The sequence below is a fragment of the Alligator mississippiensis genome, chromosome 7 (genome assembly GCF_030867095.1).
Source record: "Alligator mississippiensis isolate rAllMis1 chromosome 7, rAllMis1, whole genome shotgun sequence".
Taxonomy (NCBI): Eukaryota; Metazoa; Chordata; order Crocodylia; family Alligatoridae; genus Alligator; species Alligator mississippiensis.
In genome coordinates, this window is record NC_081830.1 from 714,868 (window position 1) to 736,834 (window position 21,967).

Below are 21,967 nucleotides of genomic sequence, written 5' to 3' on the forward strand. Positions count from 1 at the left end.
GCAGCCCCCTGCCCCCCATATCAACCCTGCCCCCTACCCCTAGGCTCCACCCCCTGGGACCCTGGTCTGTGCCCCCCAGCCCTGCCTCCCCCACTCTGTGGGCCTTGGGGGAGGAATTGTCCCTTGGGCCTGGGATTAATCATTACACGCTGGGCAAACACAGGCCTGGCCGAGGCAGTGGGGTCAGGGTCTCCTCCCCTCCCTACACTCCTTTCTCTTCTCTCGCTCGCTCGGTTCCAACCCTGGCCAGGCTGCTCCCTCCGCCTTTCGCCCACACTTGTCCATCTGATGTGTCCTCCACTTAGACCCCAGAGCTGCCAGGCTTTGCTTCACTCGTCCAGTCCCCCAATCCATCCATCCATCCATCCATCCATCAGCCCTCTCAGTGATGAATCCACCCACCAGGCATCCCTCTGCTCTCCTCCACTCACATGCTCACTCATCCATCCATCCATTGCTCCACTCACTGATCCATCCCTCCATCCATCCCTCCCTCTTCTCATGCGTTCACTGACCCCCTTGTGTCTCCATCAACTCACCCCCAGGTCTCCTCATCCAGGCAGCCATTTCTCCACTCGCTCGTTCATTTGGCCGCCCACCCACACGCCCATCCACACGTTCTTTTTGCTGCTCACTCACCGATCCGCCTTCCCTCTGTCCATCCACCCAAACATCTGTCCATCTGGTCAGTCTCTCCTTCACTCCTCCATCCATCCATCCATCCATCCATCCATCCATCCATCCATCCCCATGGACATACCTCCCTGCCTCCTTCCATCTATTCATCTGCACATCCCCCCATCTATTTGTCCATCCCTCCATCCATCCCTTCATCCATTTCCATAGGCACCTCTCCATCTGTCCATCCATCCATCCCCATAGACATCCATCCATACATCCCAGGACTCATCCCTCCATCCATCCACACTCCATCCTTTTTCTTTTACACTCGCTTGCTCGCTCACTCACCCATCCATCCATCCATCCATCCATCCATCCATCCTCTCCACTCCTTCCCCATCCTGCCCCTTCCCCTTCACCCCCTACCCCGGCCCTCACACATAGTCCCTCTTATCCCCCCCACCGCTGGCCCCTGACCGGCTGGGGCCACTGTAGCCCAGGCGGGGTGGGTACCGCTCACGGCGCGGGGGGCAGGAGCAGCACAGCAGCGCCCCACCCAGGATCAGGAGGGCGGCGGCCGCCCAGCCCAGATAGAGGGCAGCGCCCAGCTCCCGCTTCAGCGCATCAGCCACGAGGGGGTTGTAGAAGTCCTGGATGATAGAGTTGGCTGACCAACAGGCCGGGATGAGGCAGAGGAGGCCTGAGGTGACGAAGAGGGCGCCTGCCACGATGATCACCCGGGCCTTGTAGACCTCATCCTCCACGCAGTTGGTACACTGGGCCCCCATGATGCCAATTAGGAGGGCAGCCACAGCCAGGAGCACAGACACCACCATGAGGGCACGAGCGGCCTGGAGGTCCTGGGGCAGTGCCAGCATGGAGTCGTAAACCTTGCACTGCATCTGCCCCGTGCTCTGCACAATGCAGTTCATCCACAGCCCCTCCCAGATGATCTGGGCCACCACAATGTTGTTGCCGATGAAGGCCGTCACCTTCCACATGGGCAGGGCACAGGCAATGATGGCTCCCAGCCAGCCAAGGATGGCCAAGCTCATGGCCAAGAGCTCCAGCCCTGCCGATGCCATCACTGGGGGACAGGAGGTGGCCAATCAACCAATGGGAGAGTTTTTGTTGGGGAGCTGGAAGTCTTCACGGAGACACGAGGCAGGGATGGATGTTGGGTTGGGCAGATGGAAGACCAATAGGACCAAGGAAGAGTCTTTGCTGGGATGCTGGAGGTCTTCTGTGGAGAGACACCAGTTGGATGGGTGGATGGATGACCAATGAGACCAATGGAAGAGTCCTTGCTGGGATGTTGGAGATCTTTGGAGAGACACCAGTTGAGTGGGTGGGTGGATAGGTGGATGGATGACCAACACGACCAATGTATGAGTCCTTGCCGGGACGCTGAAGACCTTTGGAGAGACACCAGTTGGAGTGGGTGGATGGATGGACTTTGGGTTGAATGGACAGATGACCAACACGACCAATGGAAGAGTCCTTGCCAGGGGTCTTCTCCAGAGCTCCGTAGGCAGAGAGACAGATGGAGCCCACGTGGGGCTGGCCAGGCCCACTGGGAGCAGCTGAGTCTGGGGTGGGGGTTGGTCTGGGGGGCAGTTCTGGGTGGGGTCAGGAGGGGTCGGATGAAGCCACAGAGGTGGGGCCTGGTGGGAGGGGGTGGTGCCTTACCGGGACCCTGGTGGGGCCAGGAGATGGGTCCAATTGGAACCGGCTGGGCTACCAGTTCAGGAGAAGGGTCCAATCAGAAGAGACCGGCAGATGGCCTGGGAGAGGGGTCCAATCAGAACCAGCCAAGAGACAAATCCAGGATCTTCTAGAACTGGGTCCAGGAATCTTGTCGGATCAGACCCGGCCAAGGTGGGCCCATACAGAACCAGGTGGGTCCAGGAGACGGATCCTATCAGAACCAGTCAGTGAGTGGGTCCAAGAGAAAGGTCCAATCAGAACCAGCTGGGTGGTGGCTCTGGAAAATGGGTCCAGTCAGAACCGGCCAAGACCTAGGCCCAGAAGATGGGTCTTTTCAGAACCAGGTGGGTCCAGGAGACAGGTCCAATCAGAACAGGTAAAGGCTGAAGCCGAGATGTAGCCTTCCAGACCCAGGCGAGTCAGGAAAATGGGTCCAATCAGAACTAGCTGTGCTACGAGTCCAGGAGACAGGTCCAATCGGAGCCGGTTGAAACCCTGGCCCAGGAGACCGTCCTTCCAGAACCAGCCGGGTCAGGGAAATGGGTCCAATCAGAAAGGGCCAAGACCCTGGCCCAGGAGACAGGTCCAATCAGAACCGGGTCCCAGGGACAAGAGATCTGGGAGTCGGAGGGCTGCGCCGTGGCGGGAGCCCAGGTCCGTGGCCTGCAGCTCGGCCAGCGCCAGGCTGTGCGGCAGGGAGGGGGAGGGGGGTTATATATACAGGCCCACAGGTGAGTGGGTGGGACGCAGGGCGGGCGCGGGGGTCGCCATGGTGACGGGGCACCAGGGGCAGCTGGTGAGTGCGCAGTGGGTTGTTTATCTCCTCTCTGGAACGGTGCCCGGACCCCCGTCCTCCCTCTGAGCTGGGGGAGGGGAGGGCCAGGAAGGGCGGGGTTGGTGTAACGGGGCCCAGGATGCAGCTGGCTCTGGGGTGGGTGTAACAAGGGGCCCAGATTACACCCACCCCAGAGCCAGCTGCAATGTGGGCCCTTTGTTACCCCTACCCTAAAGTCAGCCTCTCGTTATACCCACCCTGGAGCCAGCCACAACGAGGGGCCCAGATTGCGGCTGGCTCCGGGGTAGGTGTGACAGGCCCAGGACCTAGTGGCTTGAGGGCAGGCCAGGGGTCAGAGGTTAGGGTTGCTAACGGGACCTGGTTAATGAGTCACTTCCCCCGCACTGATAACGAGGCTGGTGATAACCATGGCAAACAGGACCCAGGCACCCAGGGGCCCGATCCTGGGCATTGTGGGGGGGGGGGGCGTTACCTGATACCCCCCATGCCTACGTTTCTAGGTCGTTGCTAGGTGACCAGGGGCCCCTGGCGATGGACACAGGCGATAGGTGGCTGTTGTCATGGGAACAGTGGGGGGGAGCCTGGGAACTAGGCAGGTGAGAGCGGAGCACCTGGATCAGGTGTCGGCGCCGCCTCCTGCTGGACACCTGGGGGTGGTGCCCTTCATTCCTGACATGCAGCCCCCCCACAGCAGTGCCCCTCACTCCCCACCTGCAGCCCCCCTACAGCGGTGCCCCTCACTCACACCCTCAGCCCCCCCACAGCGGTGCCCCTCACTCCCGATCCACAGCCCCCCACAGGTGCCCACTGTGGTGCCCATGGGGGTGATAATGCAGGAACTTCAACCTGGGGATGGAGGGGGCTGCGGGTCAGGCGTGAGGGGCACCACAGGGTGGGGGGTGTCCATTCGTCCCAGTGGGGGCCGGGGCCACGAGACAGACGGACAATATTTAGCTTGGGCCCCGCTGGGGCCGGGACGTGAGGGAATTCGGCGCCTGGCCCGGACGCCTGGGTTCTCTGTCCATCCCCCGCCCCCCCCCCCCCCCCCTCTGTCTAGGCCGCACAGGGTGTGGCCGGACACCAGGGTTGTCTTGAAAGTGGGGGGAGGGACCCAGGAGCCCGAGCCAATGGGGGGAGGGATTAAATGTTTCCAGATGGGGACAGGGATGGGGAGATGCTGAGGGTCAGGACTGAGGGGCACCGCCATGGAGGGGTTGGGGGTCGGGAGTGAGGGTCACCGCTATAGGGGGGTTGTGGGTCAGGGGGCACCAGTATGGTAGGGGCTGCAAGTCAGGAGTGAGGGGCACCGCTGTGAGGGGCTGCGGGTCGGGACTGAGGGGCACCGCTGTGGGGGGATGCGGGTTGGGAGTGAAGGACACCACTATGGGGGAGCTATGGGTTGAGAGTGAGGGGCACCACTGTGGGGGGGCTGCACGTTGGGAGTGAGGAGCACCGCTGTGGGGGGGCTGTGGGTCAGGAGTGAGGGGCACCATTCTGGGTGGGGCTTGTCAGGAGTGAAGAACACTGCTGTGGGGGGCTGTGGGTTGGGAGTGAGGGGCACCACTATCGGGGGGCTGCAGGTTGGGAGCGAGGGGCATCGCTGTAGGCGGGCTGCAGGTCAGGAGTGAAGGATACTGCTATGGGGGGGGCCATGGGTCAGGAGTGAGGGGAACCACTATGGGGGGGCTATGAATCAGGAGTGAAGGACAATGCTATGGGGGGTCTGCGGGTTGGAAGTGAGGGGCACTGCTGAGGAGGGGGGGCTGTGGATACCTGATGGGGGCCTGGACGCCTGGGTTCTCTGCACTGTGAGGGTGGGAGGAGGGGGCCCCGGATGCCTTGGTCTGTGGGAAACCAGCCAGGCAGGAGGTGTGAAATGCCACAGGGCAATGGGGGGGTCACTAGGCCATGGCCCCCGCCCCCGCTTGCCCCGGGGGCTGCTGGGAACTGCAAACAGGCCCCAGTTTGCGGGGTGGGGGAGGTCCCTGGACACCTGGGTTCCCTGGGAGGAGAGTGGGAACTGCGGGAGGCAAGCAAGGGGGTGCTTGGAGCCTGGGTTCCCTCTCCAGACAGAGGGCTTATCACCTAGATGGGGCTAGGGGTTTTGTGTGTGCGCCACGTGTGCGTGTGTGTGTGAGCGGTGCTGTGTGCTGTGCCATGTGTGCGCCATGTTGTGGGTCTGTGCGTCACTCCCTGTGTTGAGGGGCATGTGCGGTGTGTGTCCTGTTCGCTGCGTCCCTGGAGACGGGGTGCATGGTGGTGCATGTGCTGTGTTATGTGGGATGTTGCGTGTCTGGGGGCCGCATGCTCTGTGTGCTGCATTGCGTGTCTGTGTTGCATGTCCATGTGTGTGTTGTGTACCGTGTTCTGTGTCTGTTGTGTGCGTCTCTGGGTGCTGTATGCAGTGTTGTGTGTTAGCATTGTGTCTCCGTCTGTGTGCTCTATGCTGTGTTGTGTGTCTGGTGTGCCTCTCTGTGTGTTGTATGCTGTGTTGTGTGCCAGCATTGCATGTCCATCCATGTGCTGTGTGCCGTGTCATTTGTCTGTGTGCTGTGCCTGCCTGTGTGCTTGTGGCTGTGTTGCCCATCAGCGTTGTGTGTCTCTGTGCACTGCGTGGAGTGTCTGCCTGTGTGCCACGTCGCCTGTTTTGTGTCAGTGTTGCATGTCCACATGGTTGCTGTAAGCCATGTTGTGTGTTTGTGTGGCGTGTCTCTGTGTGTGCCCTGAGCTGTGTTATATGTGCTGCAGGCTGTGAGGTGTGTGTGTGTGTGAGCCAAACCGTGTGTCTGTCTCTGTTCTGTGATCCACGTTGTGTCTCCCCCTGGGTTCTGAGCCGTGTTGTGAGTCTCTCTGCGTGTTGTGAGCCCACATGCAGAGATACACTAGTGGTGTGTTTCTGAGTGTGTCATGGCCCGTGCTCTAGCGGTGCCGGGGGCCGCACGTGTGCAGGCACCTGCCGTCGCGCCGTTGGCCAAGCACCGTTTGGTTTGGCTGCTGCCGCAGGTCACACCCAGAGGCCCTGCCAGGGCACTGCTGGGGTGGAAGCTTGCAGCCGAGGGAGTGGGGGAGTGGTCTGGTGGAGGGTGGTTGTGGTGCCCCTCACTCCCGACCCACAGTCCCTCTCTGGTGTGGTTGTGGAGCTACACGGACAACACACAGCTACCCCCCCACCCCCATGGAACCCAGGTGTCTGAGCCATCCCCCCCATGTGGTGCCTGGGTTGTGTGCGTGTCCCCTGGATACCTGGACTCTGTGTGTGTGTGTGTGTGTGTGTGTGTGTGTGTGTGTGTGTGTGTCCTGGATGCCTAGGTTCTGTTTGCATGCATGTATGTGTGTGTGAGACACCTGGGTTTGTGTGTGTGCATGTGCACGTGTGTCCTGGATACCTGGGTTTTGTGTGTGTGTGTGTCCCAGATGTCTGGGTTCTGTTTTTGTGTATGTGCGTGTGTTTGTATGACACCTGGGTTTGTGTGTGTGCGTGTGCATGTGTGTCCCAAATACCTGGGTTTTGTGTGTGTGTGACTGCCAGATGAGTGTGCGTGTGTCAGTGCTGTGTGTGCGTTGTTGTGTGGGCTCTGCCTCTGTGTGTGCCTGGATGTGTTTATGGGTGAATGTGTGTGGCCATTTGTGTTAGGGTTGGGGGGGTGAGTGCTGAGTGTGTCTGCACCTGTGTGCGTCTGCATCCGTGTGGACATGTGTGTGGGGCAGCATGTGTGCACCAGGGCTGTGTTTACACACACATGTGTATGAGGGCTTTCTACACACCTGTGTGTTTATCAGAATAGTGTGTGTGCACATTTGTACATGTGTGTCAGGGCTGTGCGTGGGTGTGTAACGTGGGTGTCTCAGGGGCTCTGCACATGGGTGTGTCAGGAAGGTGTGCGTGCATATGTCTGTGTGTGTCAGGGCTCTGCACTCCTGTGTGTCAGGCTGCTGTGTGTGCACATGTGTGTCTGTGTGTCAGGGCTGTGTGTGAGTGTGTACACATGTGTGTCTCAGGGCTCTGCGCAAGTGTGTGTGTCAGGATGGTGTGTGTGTGTGTGTGTGTGTGTGTGAGGGCTCTGTGCATATGTGCGTGGCCATTAAGGTGTATTTGTGCGTGCACCAAGTCTGTGTGCCCATCTCCTTGCGTGCATGTGTGCATGTCCGCCTTGTGAATGCGCACACATGTGCATGTGCAGATTGTATCTGTGTGTACACATGCACATGTCAGGGTGGTGTGTGGGTGTGTGCACGTGTGTGTGTCTCGGGGCTCTGCGTGTCCACATGTCTGTGTTCGTCCCCCATGGCCCCCCACCCTGTCCTGCTCCCGCTGGAGCCCTGTGGGCGTGCCTGGGGTGGAGGGGGCAGGGCCGGGGGCGGGGCTGGGGGCTATATGGCCCACAGACCGGTGCTGGGCCGGGCGGTGAGGCCATGGGGGCTGCAGAGATGGGCTGGGCTGCGCTGCTGCTCCTGCTCTGCCTCACTCGTGCCAGCCTGCAAGGGGGTCAGCCCAGACACCCGGGTTCTCTCACAGGGCTCAGGGGTGCTGGGCATCCAGGCGCCTGGGTTTTCTGCAGTGTGGGTGGGGTGGGAGCAGGGGAGGTGGGCACTTGGATGCCTCGGTTCTGTGCAGTGTTGCGGGGTGGGAGCAGGGGTGCTGGGCACCCAGACTCCTGGGTTCTCTGGGGGTGGGAGCAGGGATGCTGAGCGCCCAGACACCTGGGTTCTCTGCAATGTCAGGGGTGGGAGCAGGGGTGCTGGGCATCCGGATGCGTGGGTTCACCTGACCTGTCTCTCCCTGCAGGGCTGAAGCCGCAGGTGCCGGGGGCGCTGGGGCGCCTCTACCTGCCCTCTCTGCTCCGTGGTAAGTGGGAGGGGGGGGGCAGATGGGAGGTGATGGATGGACGGAGGGAGGGGGGTGGTCTCTGCTCACTGGGGCTCTTTGATTCCAGGGGCCAGAGGGGGCCTGGGCCCTGGGGCGGCCAAAGCAGGTGAGGAACCCAGGTGTCCAGGCTCCCGGCCCCCCCCTGCTCTCACCCCTCCACACCCCAGAGAACCCAGGTGGCTGGACCCCCGGCTGTACCTGCTAGACCCTGCTTCTTCCCCAGGGTCGGGGCTAAACCCAGGCATCCAGGTTGCCCTGTTCCCATCCACCAGGCCTGTCCCTTCCTGGATAGGTCTCTAAACAGGGGACCCAGGCATCTGGGCTCCTACCCTCCCACCCCAGAGAACCCAGGCATCCGGGCTCCCTCACACAGCACCCCTTCCCCCTTGCAGGAAAGGTCCCCGTCTATGCCCCCTACGGACTCCAGCCTGGCCCAGGTGAGACCTGACATGGGGGGGCACCCTGGGGTGCTGGAGGTACCCCGGGGGGGAATTTTGTGGGGGCTGGGGTCAACCCAGAGCCCTGTGAGGATGTCTCCTTCAAGGATGCAGCCTGGTAGGGATGGGGAGGTGCTGGGACCCTTACACGACCCCTTCTTTTTGCCTCCCCCCAGTGGTGCAGAACGGCTTCAGCATCGGCCTGGGTGTCCCGGCCAAGCTGGGCAAAGCTGGTGAGTTTGGGGGTGGGGGAGTGGCCGGATACTCATGATGTGTACAAGCGCCCAGAGAACCCAGGCTGCTGTGATTCCACCCCCCGAGCCCCATTCCCCTGCCAGAGAACCCAGGCATCCAGGCTCCCAAACCTCTTTTCTCTCACCCCTCAGCCCCTACACCTCTCCTGGGGAACCCAGGCATCTGGGCTCCCAGGCCCCTACAGCTCTGACCCCCCACCCCACTCCCCTGACACAGAACTCACGTGTCTGGGCTCCTAACCCCATTTTCTTTCCAGGATTTGGTGCGTATGCACAAGTTGTAAAACAGAAACCAGGTGAGTGGGGCAACTGGGAGGAGGCGTGGGGTGGGCTGCAGGTTGGGAGTGAAGGGCACTGCTGTTGGGGGGCTGCGGGTCAGGAGGGGCATTGTTATGGGGGGAATAGGTCGGGAGTCAGGGGGACTGGTGTGCGGGGGCTGCAGGTCGGGAGTGAGAGACACCAGTATTAGGGGATGTGGGTCGGGAGTGAGGGGCACCAGGGGCCTAACAGGGTTCCCTCTTCCCCGCACAGGACCCGGGGCTGGCCCCGGCTTGGGAGGATACCCCGGGGGGGTGATACAACCAGGTAAGCAGGGGATAAGATTTTCCCCTACTGCTCCCCAGCCTGGGCTTCTGCCCCCCAGCACCCTCTGGGGGCAGGAGGAGGGGGAGGTGAGGCAGTGCCGGGAGGTCTCTCTGAGGGAGGCAGACCATAGAGATGCCCCAGGGAAGAGAGACCGGAGTGTCCCCAGTGCCTACAGGGCTGCGCAGTGCTACCCCCCCACCAACACTCTTGCCCCAGGGCCACTGCCCCCAGCTAAGACTCCTACCCCATTGCCTCCCACTTGTTGCCCCCTCTCATGTATCTTTCCAACAGGGTACCCTGCAGCAGGTGGGGGCTTCCCTGTGAATGGAGAAAGGCAACCAGCCTATGCCAATGGTAAGGGGCCCCTGTTCCCCCCACCCCGGGATGCCCCCTATCTTCCCCCCCCTCTCTAATACCCTCCCCCTGGATGTTTCCTCCAGGCTACGGAGGAGGTGGAGCAGGTGGCAACGGCTACCCAGGGCCAGGGCCGCAGCCGGGATATAGCAATGGTAAGGTTAAGGGCTTGGGGGGGGGGGGCGCTGTGGGGCAGGAGTGAGGTGGAATCCAGGTGTCCTGGGGGCTGTGGGTCGGCAGTGAGACGGGCCACGGGGCTGTGGGGTGGGGGGCAACAGATTGGGAACTGCCCTCCTATTAACTACCCCACCGCCCCCCACTTGCAGGTGCCCCGGGGCCTTTTGGGGGCCGGGTTGGAGGCCCTGGTGCAGAGCCGTCAGCTGCTAAATATGGTGAGTCCCTCAGCCTGGACTCCTGGGTCCCTGGGGGGGCGGGGGGCGGGCCTGAAGCAGGGGCAGGGCTTCCCTGATTATGACCCCGCCCCCTTTCCTTCCCCCCCACCCCCAGGTCTGGGGCAAGGACCCTACATGGTGGTGCCGGTGGGGCTGGGTGCGGACTTCAATGCGGGCAAGCTGGGTACGTGGGGGGGCACTGGGAGATGTGGGGGTAGGTACAGAAGGATGTTTTGGGGCACGGGAGGCTGCATTCGCTGAGCCCCCACATGCTCTGGATGCCTTGGTTCCTATCCCCGGTAGACAAGGCCTGCCTGGATACTCAGGTCCCTACCCCCTTCCCTCCCTTCCCCCCCTTCCCAGTGGGTGTGGCTTGCCTGGATGCCCCAGACCACAGGGAGAAGGCCTGGACACCTGGGTCCCTTGGGGGTATCCCTTGCTGTCATCACCCCCACCCCTGCCCCTGCCCCTGGGCCACCCGGATGCCTGGGTTCCCTCTCGGGGGACAAGGCTCCTTGGCCACCTGGGTCCCCATCTCCGCCCAGATGCCCAGGTTCCATGCCCAGTGGGTGGAGCCCCCAGGGAGCGGGGGAGCCCGGACACTTGGGTTCTATCCGCTGCCCCCCACCCCTCCCCCTTGTGTCCCCATCAGGTGGTTCAGGACAGGCAACGTTCAGGGCACAGCCTGCCGGGTTGGAGGGTAAGGGCTGGGGAGGGGCCACCCGGATGCCTGGGTCTCCTGCCCCCTGTGGGATGGGCAGGCACTTGAACATCAGTGGCTCCTGATTCCCCCCACCCTGCCCCGGGATGCCTGGGTCCCATATCCCCACTGATCCCTTCTCTCTCCCCACTGCAGCCAATGGCAACGGACTGGGATACCTGAATGGGGGAGATCTCCAGGCCAATGGAATGGCTCCAGGCAAGACCTGCCCTGGGTGCCCCCAGGGTGCTGGGAGATGGGAGCAGGGCCAGGAGGACTTGGCAATGGGGAAACCATAGAGATGGAGGAAAGAGAAACCAGAGTGGGCAAAGTGCCAACAGGGCTGGGCAGAGCTATGAAGCCCCCCGGTGGCGGAGGGTGGGGCTGCGCCCACCCCTGGAGCAGCCAGATCGACCTGGCCTCCTGCCCCATAGTGCCTTCCAGCCTGTGCTTCTGCTTCACACTGCCCTCCAGCCTGTGCTTGTGCCCCATAAAATGCCCCCCCACCTATGCTTCTGCCCCACACTGCCCTCCAGCCTGTGCTACTGGCCCTCAACCTTTGCTTTTGCCCCATAAAATGTCCCCCCATCCTGTGCTTCTGCCCCACAGCAACCCTCTCCCTTGCCCTTTCAGGTGCCTACGGACCCATCTCCGTGGGGCCGGCCCTTGGTGGGTATGGCCCGGTGCCTGCTGCCCTCGCCCCAGGGGCATATGGTAGGCGGGGGTGCTGTGTCCCTTGGTGGGTGTGGCTAGGGCCCGCTACTGCCACAGGAGACGGACGATTCTCCCCTCCCCACTTCCCCAGGGCAAGACGGGGGGGTGACGGGAGCTTTCCCTCTCATAGGTGGGAAGGAGTTCAAGTATGGCCTAAACGGCTTCCTGGGCAATGGCTACCGAGGTGAGGAGCAGGGCCCCCATCCTGTCGGACCCCAGACTAAGATTGGGGGGTGCTGGGTGCTGTATGGACCCCCCTAGACTCTATCACACTGGCCTCTGTGTGTCCCAGATGCCTGTGTGTGTGCGTGCGCGTGTGTGTGCACGTGTAGGTGTTTCCCAGATACCTGGGTCCACTTTGGATCCACATATCCCAGATGCCTGGGTTTTGAGTGTGTGTGTGTATGTGTGTGTGTGTGTAAGCATACATACACGTATTTATCCTGAATACCAGGGAGGGTGTGTTCCAGATGCCTGGGTCCTAAGGGTATGTGTATGTGTCCTGGACACCTAGGTCTTGCGTGTGTGTATGTGCATGTATATCTTGGATGCCTGGGTCCTGTGTGCGTGTCCCAGCTCCTGTGTGTGACTGTGCATATTTTTGTGTGTCCTAGATACCTAGGTTGTGTGTGTGTTTCTGTGTGTTCTGGATACCTACATCCTCTGTGCGTGTGTGTGTGTGTGTGTATGTAACCTTACCTCCTATCCAGCGCTGATCCCTGCTCTCTCTCCGCTCAGCCCGCTGCCCAGCTGGGAAGTGTTGAGTCCTGGGTGCCAGTTGTTTGCCGCAGGGGGACCCACCTTGCCACATCTGGTGCTACGTGTGGTGCTACGAGGGAAAGAAATTATCCCGCTATAACTTATCGTCTCGTTGGGATTTTTTAATGGATTCTTACATGTTAAAAACCTGCAATTTTGGGGGGTTTGTCATCCTAGGCTTGTCACCCCCCCCTCCGCCCTCTGGGGAAAAAGGGGTGTCCACAAGGGAGTAGGAAGTGTGTTGCGGGTACCTGTATCTGCCCCCTCTCTGCTGACAGCAGGAGGTGAGTGTGTCGGCAATAAAAAGCCCCTCAAAGAGCTTGTGTCTTGAAAGATTTGTTTCCAGATGTGCGGGGTAGGGGGGTGTCCTGGGCATCTGAGTTGTGTGTGAAAATGTGTGTGTGACACCTGGGTTCTGTGTGTATGTCCTGGACACCTAGGCTGTGTGGGTGAGAATGTGTGTGCGCATCAGACCGCTGGGGGGGTGCAGACGTCAGACACCTGAGAGGGGGGAATGTGTGTGTACATATTAGACACATGGTGGGGTGCGCATCAGACACTCGGGGGGGGGGTGTGCATCAGACACCTGGGTTGTGCGTGCATATATCAGACTCTTGCAGGGGGGGTGTTTGTGTCAGACACCTGGGTTGTGCGTGTGTGTGTGTCAGATGCCTGGGGGGGGGGGTGCCGGACACCTGGGTGCTGTGTGTGAATATGCGTGTCCCCCCTGGATACCTAGGTTGTATGTGTGAGAATGTGTATTTGTGTGCACTTGAGTTATGGGGGGGGTGGGGGTGGAAGACACCTGGTATCTGTGTATGTGTGTGTCCCGGACATCGGAGGGGGGGGGTGTCCAACAATTGGGTTCTGTATGTGTGTATATCTGAGACACCTGGGATGTATGTGTGTGTGTGTGCATTTGTGCGTGTCCCAGACATGGGGTGTATGTGCGTCCACACCTTGGTTGTGTATGCATATTTGTGTGTGTGTCTAGCAACTAGGTTGTGTGTGTGTATGTGTTCGTCCCAGACACCTGTATGTATATCCTAGACACTTGCATTCTGTGTGTGTGTGTGTGTGTGTGTGTTCCTTGGACACCTAGGGTCTGTGTGTCTGACACTTGGGTGTTGTGTGTGTGTCATGTGCCCAGACTGCTGGGTTGGGGGGGGGGGGATGGTTGAGCACTGCTGCCCCCTGCTGGAGGAGACTGAGGCAAGCGTGTTTGGTGTTCTACACGCTTGGGTTGTGCATATTGGGGGGGGGGTGTCCTGGACACCTGTGTGCATGTGTGTCCATCCAACAACAGGGTTGTGTGTGTGTGTGGGTGGGTGGGAAGGGCGGGTTGTTTCCAGACACCTGGGTTCTGTGTGTGTGTGTGTGTGTGTGTGTGTGTGTGTGCGCGCGCACATGTGCACATCATACACTATGGAGGCTCTCCTTCACACTTCGCGGTCCACCTCCCACTGCCCAGACCCCGCCCCGCCCCCCCGGGCTAAGATGGGCAGCCCCTCGCATCTGGACCCCACTGAATTACCCTGAGACCGAGATTGGGGCCGCGCCAGGCCCTGTACGTCCAGCGCTGTCTGCACCTCTCGGCGATGGGCAGTGTCCCTCGTGCCCCCCTCTGGGGGTGATGCATCGGGGGTGAACTCAGTTCAGGGCACCCTTGGGGGGGGCGGTGGAGGGGCTGGGGGTAACTCACGGCTGCCCCTTATATAAAGGGTGAAGGGGGCACCCCAAAAGCAAGGGTTGTGGGGCCCTGGCCCCTCCCTAGGGAGTAGAAGGGCTGCCTTCGGGGGCCTCACCCCTCGTTTTGGCGGGGTGAAGGGGGCATCCCTGGGGGGCTGACTTCATTGGGCGGCATTTCTGAGGGGATTTGGGGGTAAAGGGATGTGTCTGAGGGGATTTGGGGGGCATGTCTGAGGGGATTTGGCAGGGTAGAGGGGCATTTCCGAGGCGGGGGGGGGGGCGCTTTGGTTTGGCCACGCTTTGGTTGCCCCAGAGGATGCTGGGAACCCTCGCGGCCCCCTTCCATCCCTTTAAAGCGGGGAGTTGGCTCTGATTGACAGCCGCCCGGGCGAGCGGGGCGGGGCACGAGGCGCCCCCTGATTGGCTAATCCTGAGGCGCGCAGTCGGGGGGCGGTGCCGGGGGAGGCAGCCAGGTGGGGCGATGTGGGCGGTGCCTGGGCTCGGATTGGCTGAGGGGGCGCGGGCGGGGCGGCAGTTGGAGGCAAGGCGGGAAAGGACGGGGGAGCCCGCGCGCGGGAACGGGTGAGGGGGAGGGGGGCGTGCTGCCCTCCCGCGCGGGGGACCCGCCACATCCGGGCCCTGGAGGTGAGCCCCGCCCCGCCCCGCCCCGCCCCTGCCCCCCCAGCCCCTCATGCCACGGGGCTGCCTCTCTTCCTCTCCCGCCAGCGCCCTCCTGCTCATGCCAAGGAGTGCAGCCCCAGCCTGCCCCTCACCCCTAGTGCAGGGGCCCAGGCTCCCCAGTCACGTGGGCGCCCGGAGTAGGCCATGCGCCTGCTCGTGCGGAGGGGAGCAGGTGCGGGCGCGGGGCGCTAACCATGTTGCTAACCATGTCTCCTCTTTCTTGCCCCGGCCAGCGCTGACGCCATGCCGGTGCCCCCGGACGAGGCGGGCCCCGAGCCCCGGCTGAGCCGCACGCCCCTGCCCGTGCCGGCCTTCTTCCGCGAGGCCGAGGGCAGCTTCTCAGCCAAGAGGCCCCAGCGGGCGTCGGGCTACTCCCTCCCGTCCCGGCCGCGCCACAAAGTGCCCCCGACCGTGAGCCGCGTCTTCCCCGGCTGCCAGCCCCAGCCCTGGAGCCAGCCGCGGGCCCGCCTCGTGTGGTGCCGGGGGGCCCCCGGGCAGGCCGCGCCCCCCGCGGACCTGCTGTACGACCCCGCCAAGCGGGAGTCTTTCTTGCGCCAGTGCTTCCAGGTGCTGGGCCACCTAGGCCGCGGCTCCTTTGGCGAGGTCTACAAGGTAGGGGGGCGGGGGGAGGAGCGCTGGGGCGTGGCGGGACGTGTGGGCTGGCCGGGGCAGGAGCGCAGGGGTCCGGGTGCCCAGGCTGCCCCTCGCTTTCCCCCAGGTGCGGAGCCGAGCGGACGGGCGCTTGTACGCGGTGAAGCGGTCGGTGGAGCCCTTCCGGGGGGCGGCCGACCGGCACCGCAAACTGGCGGAGGCGCGGCGGCACGGGCGCGTGGGGCGCCACCCCAACTGCCTGGGCCTGGCGCGGGCCTGGGAGGAGCGGGGCCAGCTCTACCTGCAGACGGAGCTGTGCCCGGGCAGCCTGCTGCAGCACTGCGAGGCCCGCGGGCAGCCCCCGCCTGAGCGCCGCGTCCGCGCCTGGCTCTGGGACCTGCTGCGGGCGCTGCAGCACGTGCGTGTCTGTGGCCTGGTCCACTTGGACGTCAAGCCGGCCAACGTCTTCCTCACGGCCCGCGGCGTGTGCAAGCTGGGCGACTTTGGCCTGGCCCTCGAGCTGGGCCAGGCCGAGCCGGGCGAAGCGCAGGAGGGCGACCCTCGCTACATGGCGCCCGAGCTGCTGTGTGGGGATTACAGCCCTGCCGCCGACGTCTTCAGGTTAGGGCCCCGGCGTCCCGGTGCCCGACTTCCCCCTGCCCCCGCTCCCACCCCACCCTCTTCTGACTGACCAGGCACGCTCCCATTGGGTGTTGTGGGCTGCAGCCACCTGGGCGGGGCAGTTGCCTGGGGTGGGAGGGGTCAGTTGCCCATCTTGCCTCCCCCACTCGTGACTCTTGCCCCCTACCGCCAGCCTGGGCATGACCATCCTGGAGGTCGCCTGCAACCTGGAGCTGCCCACAGGGGGTGAGGCCTGGCAGCAGCTGCGGCAGGGATACTTGCCCCCTGAGTTCACAGCTGGTACGTCTGGGGAAGGGCCTGGATGCCGGGGCTCCACCCCAGCTCCGGGGGGACGGGGAGCAAGGGGAGCTGGAAGCCAGGATCCTGGGGTTCTCTGGGTAAGGGCTGGGGTCTGGGGAGGGTTGGAGTGGGTAAGTCTGGGAGCTGGGGATGCCTGTGTTTGTGGGGGGCAGAGGGGAGTATGGTGAGTTGGAGGTCCAGGTGGGTAGTGTGGCCTGGTGGGGAGAAGCAGGGGGTGCTGGGAGCCCGGATGCCTGGGTCCTCCCCTGGTCCAAGGGTGCCTGGGGCCGGGACACCGCAGAGGTCTTCCTTATCATCTCCTCTTCCCCCCCACCCCCACCCAGGCCTGTCACTGGAGCTGCAGGCCCTGTTGGCTGCCATGCTGGAGCCTGACCCCCGGCTCCGCCCTTCAGCGGAGACCCTTCTGGAGTCTGACCTCATGCGCTGCACAGGCCGCTGGCGCCGCCTCGCTCTGCTGGCTGAAGCTGGGCTGGAGTGGGGCGCTGTGCTGCTCCAGGTCAGTGCCCCCCTGCTTCTTGCCTCCTGTGCTCTTTGCCTCCTGCCCCACTTAATCTCCCCCCTTCTCCCTGCCCACCCACAGGGGCTGATGAGCTTGCTGTGGGGGGTCTGCCTGGCACTGTGCAGTCTCGCCCACTGGCGCCAGGGCCCCCCGACCACCCCGCCCCGCTCCCCGCTGCTCCCTGCCTACGGCAGCTTCTCCAGCGACTGGGAGGAGGACGAGGACGATGAAGGTGGGACGGGCAGCCTGGCCCTGGAGGTGTTCCAGTTGTCGGGGAGCTCCAGGGATAGCTCCCTCCAGGACAGGTGAGTGGTGGGGGGCCATGCCTGGGTCCCTACCTGCCCCCAGCCCCTTTCACTCTGCCTGGGAGCCTGGGCGCCTGGGTTCTCTGGGAAGAGAGTGGGAGGGAGCTGGGAGCGCACGTGCCTGGAGTCTTTGAGAGTTGAGTGGAGGCAACTGGGGAAGGGAGTTGGGGCTTGTGGGGGAACTGGGGGGGGGGATGGAAGCCCGGACACCTGGGTTCTTTGGGAGAGGAGCAGCATCTAGCGGGGTAGAGCAGTGGGACTGGATGCCTGAGTTCTCTGGCATGCGAGAGGGGGCTGGCAGATTGGAGCACCAGGGGCTGGAAGCCCAGGCACCTGGGTTCTTGGTGGGGTGGGGGGGGAGGAGTGGCACCTGCTGGGGTAGACCTGGAGGGGCTGAGAGCCTGGATGCCTGGGTTCTGTCCCAACTCTGGGAGGGGAGTGGGGTGCGATGGGGTAGAGCTGGGAGCCCGGACACCTGGGTCCTCCCCCCCGTCTCTGAAACCTCTCTGCTTCTCCCCTTCCTCTAGGGCCCCCAGTGCTCCCCGGCTCAGCTTGCCTCTCTCTCTGGGCAGCACCTCTACGCCCCGGCAGACCCCAGGCGGCAGGAAGCAGAGGTGAGTCCCCATGGGATCCCTTCCCTGGCCCCAGGCCATGCCCTCTGCCCCTCATTCCCAGAACTGGGGGGAGAACCCAGGCATCCAGATTCCAAGCTGTCCTTTCTCTGACCCCCTCCCTGAGCTGGGGGAGAACTCGGGTGTCGTGCTGATCCTTCTCGCCCTGATCTCCCCCCCTTTTTTTCCCCCCTCCTCCCCCCCTGCCAGGACCCCAGTTCTCCAGGGCAGCCCCAACCTGAGCTGCATCTGCCCCGAATCCTCATGTGGCAGCTCCAGCTCCCCTGCTAGGGCCCGGACCCTCGGCTCTGAGGATGAGGAGGCTGGAGTTGGAGAGGATGAAGACCCCAGCCCCCGCTCCTCCTTTGAGCCCCGGAGCCTCCTCAGCCTCTTCGAGGATGCTGCACCTGAGCAAAACTGACGGGGCGAGAGGGACTGACCTCCGCAACCCCCCGCTCCACCAAGGCAACACACAAGATCCCCTTTGAGGCAGTGATTAGAGAACCCCCCCACAATTTTGGGGTATACTGCAATGACCCCCCTCCTCCGGGAGGTAGGTGGAGGGTGTGGGAGCTGATGGGGGTGTGAACCCCAGCACTCACTACTGCATCTTTCTAACCTGGGGGGGTCTTTTTAATCGTGTGTCCAGCTCTCTCCTCTGGGGGTGCTGTTCTCAGCCTTGCTCCCCACCCCCCCGACCTGCCAGGGCTTCGGCCTGTCCCACATTTGGGATGTGAGCAGCAGGGAATGTTCTGGAATCGCGAGGATGATAAATAATAAAGAAAAACCCCGGGGCTTGGGATGGGGCCCTGCAGGAGGCGTGTCTCATCACACGCTGCCCCCTGCTGGAGGAGAATCAAGGCCACGTGTTGTGTTTTCTGTCCTGTCTCCTCCTTGATCGCTCCCCCCAAACTGGGGAGCTTCCATGGCAAGTTTTGGGGGGCCCTGAGTCTTCTTCATACTGAACCACATCGACCTGCCTGTGAGCTCTAGTATCTCTGGTGTCACTCGTGTGTCTGCCAACAGTGCCACGTGGTGGGTGGTAGTGTCTGCTGTGCCACGGTTGTATGAGCTGATGACCTCTCATGACAGCCCTGGCATCTCCACCACCCCCACAGATGTCTTCGGCAATGTTTTCCTGTGGGGACAGGCTGGAAGAAATGGCTGCCAGGTGCAACGTGGAGGCAGAGCGTGGCATAGGTGCCAATTTGGCTGGACCAGGCACGGATGCATGTGGGACCTGGCACAGAATTCTGGGAGGAATCCGCATCCCACCACAAGGGGATCAGCAACGAGGTAGACCTCGGCTGGTTGGCTTACGGCGGTTGACTGGCCCCCAGATTGGTTACGACCTCGGGAAACCAAGCCAATGCCAACTTCCTCCCCTGACAGCCATGTGGGGACAGACAGTTGGATAGGACAACATCGGAGGAGGTGGATTTGGACAATGGAGTATCTAGGCCCTAGAAGAATTGAGGACATCAAGTGACGCTACTCTGTCCTCCACCTCTCTCTGGTCTTCCAAATTCCTCCAGATTTAACCTGAGCATCTAATTAAACCATTACAGCCGCTTTTAATCTGAATTAAGCCAGGTCTGTGTCCTCTCAACTGCCTCTTCTCCACTGGGCTTTGAACCGGATTAAACCTATCCGCATGAGCTGAGCCCCTCCAAATGGGTGACACCCCATGAAGTGGAAAAATGAGGTAATAGGGCATTGTGGGAATATAAGCAGAACAGTGCCTAACTGGAAGTCCCACCTCCCGGCTCCCATCACGACCTGTTTCTACGCTGCCTGTATCCGGAGTGACACACTCAAGTGAGAGGTTTTGTGGCCCTTCGGAAAACGGGACGGTGGTGGTCTTGACTTTGCTTGGGTGGTTCCAACTTTCCCATGTCTGCTCTACCACGTAAAGCGCGAGCGGTCTTCCCCACCTGAAGCGGAGTGGAGGCGAACGACGACCTAGAAAGGCTGACAACCCAACGGGGGAAAAAACAACGCGCCCAACCGCCACCTCTGCTTTATCGAAGCCAAGAGCAACCATGCAACGAGGGCCCGCTAGCAGACATACCCATCACCCTGCTGAGGGTATTTTCTCCTCGTCGGTTCTTTTTTGGTGTCTTGCTCTTCAGGTTTTATTTTTTTTTCACGTACACAATCCTCGTGGGTCTCTCTTTTTTTGTTTAAATTTTATTTTGCTCTTTTTTGTTTAAAAAGATACGTCCGGCGCTTCAGCACAAAGGCGCAAACACGAGGCTGTGTTCGGCTTTTTTTTTTTTTTTTTAACCCTGAGATAACGGAGACAAGACTGGCTGGATGGAGGGGTAGTGGAGGCCGGACGCCGGCCCCCTGCTTCTGCCCCGCCCCATGGCACCCCCCCTCTCGGGGGAAGCACGAGTGAAATACGTTCCTTTTCTCCCAACGTGGGAGAACTGGTTTCTTCACCTTTTAACATTTCCTTTTTTTTTTTTTTTTTTTTTTGGCATAACCTAGCGCTCTCTGAAGCCACCCATGGCCCTACCCCCCTACTTTTTAATTTTGTACCACTTTGTCTACACAGCCACTCGAAGCAGGCTTCAAATACTGAACCAGTTCCTAAACAAGTTTGGCTGTTTGGGATGAAAGAGGTGTTGCCACAGCTTCGCTTCCAGTTGGAGGAGAACACAGAGCTACATCTGCACAGGGCCCCGGGTTGGAATCCAGATTGCAAACCAGTTTAGCTCTATTCACACAAGCCTGCTGGTTGCAAAGTGGATCTGGAGCCCCAAGGGGAACCTGGATTTAACTACGTTTGCATGCCCATGGAGCCCCCAGCCAATCGGAATCCAGATGTGCTGAGGTCACACACTCTTAGGCAGAATCGGGGTTGAGACCGGGCCTGACCCACATCTGTGAGCTGTCTCTGAACATGGACTAGTGGACTAGTGTAGTTCAGGTCATGCCGGTGGCCTTGGCAACCAGACTGGATTGGTGGAAGAATCCAGGAATCCTGACTCCTAGACCACACACACGTGCAACCCAGCTGTCTGCGACATGCATCCAGGACTCACTCGCGCACACGTGCAACCCAGCTGTCTGGGACATGCATCCAGGACTCACGCACACACACACGTGCAACCCAGCTGTCTGGGACATGCATCCAGGACTCACTCGCACACACGTGCAACCCAGCTGTCTGGGACACGCATCCAGGACTCGCGCACACACGTGCAACCCAGCTGTCTGGGACATGCATTCAGGACTCCTACCCACCCACCCACCCACAGAACCCAGGGACATAACACACCAGACCTAGGCATTTGGGATGCACAAAAACGTGTGCACACACAGACCACAGGACCCAGAGCACATTGGACATGCACGCATGCATACACACGAGACCCAGGTGTCTGGGACACCCCTGCACACGCACCCCTCACCCTATTAGAATACAGAGCAGGAACCAAATCTGTTGCAGGCACACACAATGCCCCCCCCCCTCCCAGAGTCTGGGACATATACACAAGAGCCAGGCATCTGGGATGCACAAAACTACACATGCACACACAAGTGCCCAGGACATACATGCATATGTATAGGCACATGTACATGCACATGGGGGACCTAAGTGTCTGGGACACACACCATTACACACACGCACCCCGCCCTCACAGCAGGAGTCTGGGACGTACAACAACCAGGCATCCAAGACACACAAACACAGGGACATACACAAGACCCAGGTGTCCTGCACATACATACACACGCAAGCATGCACACGGGGGACGCAGGTGCCTAGGAGACACACACCCTCACCCTGGGAATTTGGGACATACACACAAGACCCTGTTATCTGGCACACAAACACGTGCATGTGTGCACACATATACAGGACCCAGGTGTCTGGGACATATGTACACATGCACACACATGCATACATGCATGTGTGGGGACCCAGGGTCTGGGACATAACACACAACCACATGCACACAGCCTCTCAATCGGAACCCAGCATAGGAACCAATCTGGCTCCACTTCACGCACACGGCCGCCCACTCCCAGTCTGGATTCAGCACCAGTTTGGCTCCGTTTCCACCTCCAGGCTCCAGAACAAGCCGGGCAGCAATCCCAGCGTTCCCTGCGGGGGCCAGCGAAAAAGAAGAGGATGAGAAACACAGATTTCAGCCCAAACCTGGGTGCCCCCACGCCCACCCCCCCATGCAACGGCCTGAAGATATGGAACGGGGTGACACGGCGGTTACCCCAATGCCAGCAGAGGGGGAGGGAGGCCTGCTTCCCCATGCAGCACCAAATCAGCAGCAAGAGAGATGCACAGTATAAAAACAGCCCAATGAGGAGGAGGAAGGGGGGTGGGGGCAGGGCAGGAAACGCCCCCACCCCCCAAAGTGCCAGAGGAGCCAGGGCAAGAACACATCCCCCTGCCCTGGCCCAGCTGTGATGCCTGTAGACAAGGGGAACAATGC

The 21,967-nt window shown here is 61.4% G+C and overlaps 3 protein-coding genes across 12 annotated transcripts; 2 read left to right on the forward strand and 1 right to left on the reverse strand.

Annotated features, from left to right (window-relative positions):
• Positions 1–456: 456 nt before the first annotated feature.
• LOC106737297 (claudin-9) lies at positions 457–3,024 on the reverse strand. The gene has a single exon (XM_006274690.4). The coding sequence runs from the start codon at positions 1,704–1,706 to the stop codon at positions 1,056–1,058; it is 651 nt and encodes a 216-aa protein (XP_006274752.1). The 5' UTR covers positions 1,707–3,024; the 3' UTR covers positions 457–1,055.
• A 4,485-nt stretch (positions 3,025–7,509) lies between these two features.
• GREP1 (glycine rich extracellular protein 1) lies at positions 7,510–12,504 on the forward strand. Of its 8 annotated transcripts, none has more exons than XM_059731546.1 (15): positions 7,510–7,610; positions 7,911–7,970; positions 8,384–8,428; positions 8,605–8,661; positions 8,940–8,978; positions 9,214–9,267; positions 9,559–9,621; positions 9,708–9,776; positions 9,948–10,013; positions 10,129–10,197; positions 10,666–10,713; positions 10,870–10,932; positions 11,347–11,427; positions 11,519–11,611; positions 12,166–12,504. In XM_059731546.1, exons 1-15 carry the CDS (start codon positions 7,538–7,540, stop codon positions 12,189–12,191), a joined length of 906 nt encoding a protein of 301 aa, XP_059587529.1. In that variant the 5' UTR covers positions 7,510–7,537; the 3' UTR covers positions 12,192–12,504. The 8 variants fall into 8 exon arrangements, with proteins under 8 accessions (XP_059587529.1, XP_019351042.1, XP_019351055.1 ...); XM_019495497.2 differs by having other exon boundaries at positions 11,558–11,611; XM_019495510.2 differs by lacking the exon at positions 11,519–11,611.
• A 1,911-nt stretch (positions 12,505–14,415) lies between these two features.
• PKMYT1 (protein kinase, membrane associated tyrosine/threonine 1) lies at positions 14,416–19,092 on the forward strand. Of its 3 annotated transcripts, none has more exons than XM_019495496.2 (8): positions 14,416–14,520; positions 14,790–15,168; positions 15,275–15,768; positions 15,962–16,068; positions 16,413–16,585; positions 16,670–16,893; positions 17,421–17,507; positions 18,623–19,092. In XM_019495496.2, exons 2-8 carry the CDS (start codon positions 14,800–14,802, stop codon positions 18,702–18,704), a joined length of 1,536 nt encoding a protein of 511 aa, XP_019351041.1. In that variant the 5' UTR covers positions 14,416–14,520; positions 14,790–14,799; the 3' UTR covers positions 18,705–19,092. The 3 variants fall into 3 exon arrangements, with proteins under 3 accessions (XP_019351041.1, XP_019351028.1, XP_019351035.1); XM_019495483.2 differs by lacking the exon at positions 18,623–19,092 and adding an exon at positions 17,715–18,364; XM_019495490.2 differs by lacking the exons at positions 14,416–14,520; positions 18,623–19,092 and adding an exon at positions 17,715–18,364 and having other exon boundaries at positions 14,556–15,168.
• The last annotated feature ends 2,875 nt before the right edge of the window (positions 19,093–21,967 follow it).